At 39.7% G+C, this 8,456-nt stretch overlaps 1 protein-coding gene across 1 annotated transcript; it reads right to left on the reverse strand.

Annotated features, from left to right (window-relative positions):
• Nucleotides 1-5,156: 5,156 nt before the first annotated feature.
• On the reverse strand, nucleotides 5,157-8,456 carry LOC119425506 (zinc finger and SCAN domain-containing protein 21). Its single transcript, XM_037693035.1, has 2 exons — nucleotides 8,258-8,456; nucleotides 5,157-6,199 (listed from the first exon to the last, which is right to left on the reverse strand). Exons 1-2 carry the CDS (start codon nucleotides 8,454-8,456, stop codon nucleotides 5,535-5,537), a joined length of 864 nt encoding a protein of 287 aa, XP_037548963.1. The 3' UTR covers nucleotides 5,157-5,534.

Genomic DNA, 8,456 nt, shown 5'->3' on the forward strand with positions numbered 1-8,456 from the left:
TAAAAGAATGAATATTATTGCTGTTTGTATCAAGCAGATATTAGGAATATATATTAATATATATTTATATATCTAAAATCCATCCATCCATCCATACATTACATACATTACATACATACATACATGATTTAAACCAGGGGCGATTCTACAATCTGACCTTTACGGGTGCTGAGCCCCCAGTGCTGACAATGGCTCTTGGCTTGAACAACGTGGTGGCCATTGGCATCAGAAGCATTCATAATGTGTATGTTTTGGGGGGGGGGGGGGGGGGGGGGGGTCTGAGACATTCAAGACCTACACTCACCTCCTCCAGAACATTTTGCATTTTGAATAAAGTAGATGCCATTTCATGCATTCTGGTGTATTTTAGTTCAAGTCAAGCTGGTCATTCTCATGTGGTACATGAGGTTGAACACAATTATGGACACAGGGTCCCAGTTACACCCAAAAAAGGCAAAAATGTAAAGTGTTAAAAGAAGCAGTATATAAGAATCTGAGATACACACACAAAAATACACCAAACGAACGCCAAACGGTACGCTAAAATATCCAAGATATACATTGACGAAACACTAATAATGTAAAACAATACAGCGTAACAACAGCAGCCCGAACATGAGTCTGTGTTGAGCAGATGGGTATGAATGAATGCAGCAGATTTACCTCCATATGTAAATTCTTGATTCAATAACTATTTTAGAGCGCATGGTACAAGACGTAGTGCTAAGCTAGCGGCGTGCAATACAGACGTGCTAGCTAAGATGCTACAGACGTAGCACTGTTAGAAAACCTAATAATCGCTTTGTACAAAATAAGTTAACTGATTATAGCAAACAAAGACTAAACTTGTGCAACCAGGAGTTACATCTACATTTAAAACACAAACAAAGCACAGCTAGCTTCAAGCGTTAACTGTTAATTGAACCATTAAGCAGTTCCCTTCGTACAGATGAACATGTGGCACTTCCTGTTTATCACCGTTGTATTCGGCTGCTCGCGAGGTCGGCCGCTGGCCTTTATCCAACTTTTACATTTTTCCAGACTCAGTTTAGGATTTGGAAATGGAATAAACTGTATTTCACCCTCTAAATCAGGATTATTCAACTAAACTGCTCAGGGGGCCACAGTTACTGCAGCTCAGGGGCCGAACATCCAGCGATTAAAGTTATTATGTAAATAAACCAAGTATTACATGATCGTTACATTTTATTTAATTTTTTTTGCATTGAATAATAAATGCAATAAATGGAACACAATACCCAGAACCAGCAAAAAATTAAAAAAATATATATTTTACTTTGTTTTTCAGGGGGTGCAGAGTTCAAATTTAGGGGTGCTTGAGCACCCCCCAAAAGAGGCTAAAATATCCACTGATTTAAACTATACTCATAGTTTATGTAAAAACTGGAGAACGAAGGATGAGTTGAATTCTTTGTCAAGGTTCCAGGACTTCATGACTTCAGAGGATCCACGTGAGTTCTCAGGAGCCCCAAATGCAAAACAAGTCTCTTAAAGTGACTCCTCTAATTAGTTTAGCTCTTTGTGGAGTTTCAGAAGTCCCCGGGTAGGAACCTTTCACTCACCGAGACGGTTTCAAGAGTCCTTAACTAACCATTCCATTAGTCCTTTAGCGGATCATTAGCTCTTTGAGTAGTTCTAGGCAGTCGTCCAAATGTCCCGGTGAAGCTACGAGTCCTTTCAGTGAGTCAGGGGTTCTCCACGAGCATCCACATGTCACCAGGTGAGCTCTAATAAGACAACAGTGTGGGAATGGACAAAAGGAACATTTGTACCTCAGAAAAAGATGTTTAAGAAATTATTTAAACGTTACAGACGCAGTGATTCCTAAAGGAGACAAATGATGAAAGGTTTTAAGATGTTCTGATGCTTTTTATTTGATAATATGCTTCTTTTTTTTTATTCTTTGAAAATAATTTTGAGGGCAATGAAAGTGTTGAAGCATTAACCAGACTGTCCAAGTCCAGATGTTATTGACTGGGTGGGCGTCAACAGATGCATGAGAGCATGCACGTCTTAATCATCAACTTAGTATGAAAAAAAATAAAAACTTTAAATCCAAATGTTTGTTTTCCACCCCTGAATAATGTTCATCCACATACGAAGCTACAGTATTACGGTGCCACCTTCTGGTTTAAAATAAGCAGTTCAAGCCCTCAGAACTAAATCTATTTTTATGTTTTGTTATTTCACATTGTTGAGATTTATTAAATCACCAAGCGAGAGATAAAAGTTCACGTTGACAGGCTGCTGTTACAGAACTGAAATCTATTCCTGTGAAAACGCAGTGAGAATGCTTATTGCAGAAGAGCCTGCTGAAAAAAACAAGATGAATTGTAGATGAAATGAAAGAAAAAGCCTAAATTAGCAGAAGAAATTAGGTATAAATGTGCACAAAAATTAACAAAATATCTGTAAAAAAAAAAAGGTGAAATATGAAAAAAAAAAAAAAATAGTTGAAAAGTAGCTGCAGAAATGCAGCACAAGCTACCAGAAGGAAGAAGAAAAAGCTGAAATGAGCTAAAAAAAAAATGTGGAATTAGCTAAAAAGGCTAAAATTAGCACAAACCAGCTAAATAGTAACTGAACTAGCAGGCAAAGCTTAAATTAGCAGAAAAAGATGAAAGGAACATTAATTATGTTGAAAGCATGACAAACTTGAATTCATTTGAAAACAGCTTAAATTAGCTAAAAAATGTGAAAAAAGTTAGCTGAAAATGTAGAACAAACTTAAATTAGCAGAAGAAAGCAGAAATAACATGTTTGCCCATTTATGCAGAAAATGGAAATTGTGTAAAAAAAAGTTTAAATCAGCCAAAACCTGCTGAAAAGCAGCTAAAAAAATTCAGAAAACTTAAATTACCAGAAGAAAGTAGAAAGAGCACATTTTTGCTGAATTAGGCTAAAAAAGTTTAAATGAGTGCAACAAATGTGGAATTAGATGAAAAATCTAAAATGAGCACAAAACAGCTAAATATAGCTGAAATAGCACAAAAAAGCTAAAACTTGCAGAATTAAGCTGAAAGAAGCACAATAAGCTGAAATTAGCAGAAAGAAGTTATGGCACAAAAATGTTTTCGTTAGCAAAAAGAATCTGAAAGGAGCACAAAACAAGTGGACAAAAACAGCTGAAATTAGCTGAAAAAAAATTTAAGTTGCACAAAGAAGCTGAAGCAGAAGAAAATGTGAAAGCAGCAGTAAAAGGTTGTAAACACATCTAAAGATTTGAAGGATGTAAAATGAGTTCAATTCATTTTCTACGGAAAAAAAAAGCAGAAAAGGCTAAATATTTCAAAAAGCTAAAGTTGCAGCAACACCAAAAGTCACAGCAGGATCGTCCTGAAAGAGCTGAACGCTTTGACTTGTTTGTTGAAAAAGCATAAAAATTGTAGAAGTTGTAGATGAAGCCGAAAAAGTACGTCAATAAATGGATCATAAACGTGTAAATGTTTCATAAACATTCACATAAATCACGTAAAATACATTTAAAAGCAGAGAATCTGAAGAAAAGCCACGACTGAGTGAAGAAAATCTGCAGACTAAGATCCAGACTGGGAAACAGCTGTAGGCAGCTGGAAGCAAACATCGCTCCAGCGCTGGGGAGCCCGAGGCTAAACTAATCATTTCATTACTTTAATAAATGTCACACAGTTCTTAAAACATCTTTACTCTTGACTTTCTGAGGAGTTGCATTCATACGAGTTCATTTTTGTCAATTAAACAAAAACACAGCAGGCGAAAAAGATTTTAATTAAAAAACTTCCAGCTATAAAAAATTATAAGTCGCAGACGAGCAGGAAGAGATTTGGTGCACCGGATGTTTTTTCCTGCATTGCCCTCTGCAGGGGTCACCACAGCCAAGGTTTGACACCAGATGGATTTCCTGATGCTAACTGGGTTTGAGCCTGCAGCCTCACAGACCGCTGAGCTACCACGGTCCCCAGTGTTCTCAGAAACAGAAAACTCTTTAGATATAAATTATACAAAAGTGCATTACTCGTCTTTTCATTCTTGCCAATATTCAGATGAATAAAAAAAGTTTTTCAGAAGGTTAGTGTCCATATAGAGTTGTTGTTTCAAAGCAGAGTGTACAGTAGTCCCTCGCTACTTCACGGTTTTTTAAAGTAAGATTGTACAAGAGAAGAAAAAATGTACACGACACACTATTGTCAAATTTAATATTACTCACGTGATTGGGACAGTACTGGATACAGTACAATAAAAAGTTAACAAAAAATAAAATACTTTGGACAGGTGCTGCCATTTTTGTAGTTTTCTCTCAATAAGCCTACACTGTATCGCCGCTCAAAACAACTACATTTCCCAGAAGCCAACAGGGCTCCACCCAGAAACTTGTTTCCTTCAGCTGAAATCCTAGAGGGAAAGTTTTGATCTGATCTGAAACAGTTCGGTCCATATTCATAGCGACTTCGGCGCCAGTGGATGCAGATGCATGGAATCGTCTGGGAACTGGACCAGAACCAAACCTCCAGACCCATCGGCGAATCCGAGAGCTGCTAACTGGTCCACGAGGACTTCCGAGCGGGGACTCGCCGCTGTAGCTTTGGCCTCTCTCCGGAGCCCACCGGGACTTTTTTCATCCCTTTATCGGACCACCGGTCCCGCACCGGCCACCCGAAGGTCCGCCCCCCCCCGAAAAATGCACTTCGGTTCTGGACTACACAGAACCGGACCAGAACCAAAGCAGAACTGAACCCCCAGACTCATCGGTGAACCCAAGAGCTGCTAGCTGGCCCAAGAGAACTCCCTACATGCCAACCGTAGGGGTTCCACCGGGACTTTTTAAATCTATATTTGGACTCAATCGGACCGGAACCGGGTCGCTGTTTCTGCAGAGCTGGTGAGTAAAATGTTGCAGTGCTGTGCAGTTACAATAATGTCGGTTTAAGAGTTTAGAGTAGGCCTGTCGCGATAAACAATAAATCAATTAATCGCATGATGAATGAAAATCATCGACCTCGTTTTCATTTATCGGCTTTATCGTTTCTTCCCGTCTCTTTCTACTGAAGACACTGGATGACAAAAAGCTCAACTCCGGTGTTCTTCACTGACCGCTCCCTTTCTCTTTAAAATCTGTTTTAACCGTCCAACATTGCGTTTTTGGATCGTTCAAAGCAGCTAAGCTAAATCCTTTAATTTTCTCAAAAATCAACAGTGAGCCTTATAATCCGGTCTGCATTAATTATTAACTCTGGTTGCGTTTACTGACCTCGAACTGATTTTATGTGGTTATTGTGAATGAGTTGAATAAAGTTTGACTCGTCTGACTTGTTTCGCTTAATGCGCCTTATATTCCGAAAAATACGGTGTTTAAAATCAGAAATCAATGTCAGTTTAACTTAAGTGTTAAATAAAGAAATATAGGTTCCTACTTTATGGTTTTTCACGTATAGCGGGGGGTCCTGAACCTAACCCCCATGATAAACGAGGGACTACTGTATTTTAACATCCTACTGAACACTAGTCGCCCTCGTGTTGGGTCTCGTCCCGCAGCCTCAGCTCTGCTGGGACCTCTGTCCCGCTGCGTGTTTGCGCATGTGCCGCTTGTAGTTCGAGTTGTCGCTGAACCTGCGGCCGCACACGCCGCAGCAGTACGGCTTCTCGCCCGTGTGCACCCGCAGGTGCTTCTGGTAGCCGTCGAACCGCGTCAGTCTCTTTCCACAAATGTTGCACGTGAACGACTTGTCGGCCGTCGCGTCGTCCTTCCGGTGCGACCGCACGTGTTTGGCCCAGTGGCTGCGCTGAGCGAACGCCTGGCCACAGATGGAGCAGATGTACGTGTCCGCACCGTCCGGAGGCGGAGCTTCCAGGTCCCCGTAGTCAAAGTGGCTGATTCCTAAAGCTGCCTCGCACATTCCAGGTTCATCCTCGTTCAGGTCCGAGCCCAGATCATGCACCGAGGTGCCGGGCTGCCGCTGAAACTCGGAGTCCTGCAGGTCTTGGCTCAAGAACCTCGAGGCTGAGGACGCCCTGTGGCTGCTGTCCTGCTGCTTCCTCGCCGCGCTGCTCTGGTACAACACAAAACTGACATCGTTCTGCTCCGACATCTGAGGCGCACCTTCTTGTTGGTCGATCAGAAGATCCTGCTCCTCCATTTTGACACAAGAAGGTTCCACTTCGTTCTGATCCAAGCTGGAGCTCAGCTGCTGCTCAGGAGCGGCTGTCAACCAGAATCAAAACAGAATCAGTGACTTTTGGTTCGAGCTCGTAAAAATTTACAGCCGCTCATTAGGAAGAATATTCTCTCCCTGTGGAAACATTTAGCTTCACTGGTTTTAACAGAACTGTGCTAAAGTCACGTGGAAAAATCTAAACAAATATTTGTTTTCAACAACTACGAGTTTTACAAACCAGTAAGTAGAATTTTTTATAAACCAGTCATGTTTTGTAAAAGGTCTGAGAGGATTAACAAATTAAAGGAAACAACAACAACAACATGAAAACAAGAAAATTTAAAATTATAATTTCTATTCTAAAAGAATACACGTTTATAGTCCCTCACTACTTTGCGGTTCGTTTTTCGCGACTCACTCCATCACGGTTTTTCAAAATCAGATTGGACATGACACACAATTGGCTGACGAGCTGCACGATCGGCATTATTTTTTTTATTTAAAATTAATTATTTTACATTATTTAGCACCTCTGTGCAGCCCACACTGCAGGACAAGCTTCCTGCTGCAGCTGATCAGCTGATCTCCGTGCAGAATGGAGAAGTGGGCGTGGCCGAGATCGCTCGCAGGTGGCACAGAGCAGATGAGGCAGGGAGCTGAAACCATGACATTCTGTGCTTTTAGAGCGTTTAGAAACATTGTTTAGAATATTGCAAGAGTGTGAAGGGTTTAAAATCCCTAAATATATATCTAACTATACATAAATACTAAAATAAACTACTACTTACAACTTGTGCTACTATCCCTACTTCACAGTTTTTCTCTTATCGCAGGTCTTCAGGGTACGCTCCCCTGCGATAAACGAGGGACTGCGATAAACGAGGGACTACTGTACAGGAATAATTAGATTTTCACTGTCAGTTCTTCTTATAGTCACTAATCTACAAGTTTATTAAATACATTTTGTTCAAGCAGAAAACTTGATTTGCTTTGGACTTGAATTAGACATAATATTCTGGAAGATCAATCATTTAACAATAATGGTAGTCTACTTTGATACATAGAACTTTTATACTATATTGAGAACATGCGAACGTTTTTGGTGCCTTTTCGTCCTAAATCTGTACGCTATTCAAACAAATACTAAGAGTTAGTTGTCATCGGGCGTGTTTCGTTACATTTATAAACTTGTAGGCAAAATGTCTCAACTTTCTTTATGTTTTTTAACCAAATAAATCTCTCTTTCAGGAGGAAGTTACCATAACTCTGTCATTTCATACTTTATTTTGTGACTGATGTGAAGAGTGAAGCCTTTGCTGAGACATTTTCTATTTACTAATAAGGTAAAAGAAGTGTCTTCAAGCCCACAGGATGTCATGTGAAACAAATCGCCTTAAGGAGTTCAAATGTAACATTCATATAAAAGGTATTTTCTGTGATCGTTCCTGAGAACCTGTCCCTCATTTGATCTGGCTGTGTCATCATTCCTAAGTGTTAGGGCAACATTTTTCTGACTATATGCCCAAACTTAAATCTTCTCTGTAAACATGTTCTGTTTGGCCTTCAGCAATGTAAAAAAAATAAATAAATAAATCCACAGAAATTCATCATTTATTTGCAAGTCGTTCATCAGATAAATAGTGTTGCTTTTTATGTATATGAATGTTTCTGTTCCCTGAGACGACTTCTGTTGTGACGCAGCGTTATATTAATAAACTGAATTGAATTAATCATCCAAGCCATAAACTCATTCTTAAAAGAGCCTGGTGTTCTAATTAAATTTAAACAATATATGCACTCAAGCTAAACTTTCCACCAATTTGAAAGCAAATAATATTTTTTAAATGCCTGAGTTTATTTTGATTTGATTATTTTGCTCCTTTAATTTTTATTAAGGTCTATGTATATTTTGTTGAGTTTTGCTAATGGTCTGTTGATGTCCCGTGAATACAGTTTACTGAACTTTAGGTACGCACAAACATTTCGTATTTTAAACTAATAGTACACGTTGATGTTACATGTATGTGCCCACACCCCCGTTTTATATTAAACCAAAGGAGGTGCATTTATCTACTGAGAGAAACTTTACGATCACAAAACCTAACCTGAGCTGTCATGCTGCAGAGAAATCATCGGCTTCATGGAGAGCTCCAGCAGGCGGCGCTGGCGGTCAATCTCCAGCTTCGAAAGGGAGATCTCCTCCTCATATTCCGCTATGGTCCTCCCGAAAACGCTGAAGATCTCCTCTGCAGCTGCTGTGAGCCGTTGGTTGATCAAAAGTCTCAGAATTTCAATTTTAGACAT

This window comes from Nematolebias whitei, chromosome 19 (genome assembly GCF_014905685.2).
Source record: "Nematolebias whitei isolate Nwh7 chromosome 19, NemWhi1, whole genome shotgun sequence".
Taxonomy (NCBI): Eukaryota; Metazoa; Chordata; class Actinopteri; order Cyprinodontiformes; family Rivulidae; genus Nematolebias; species Nematolebias whitei.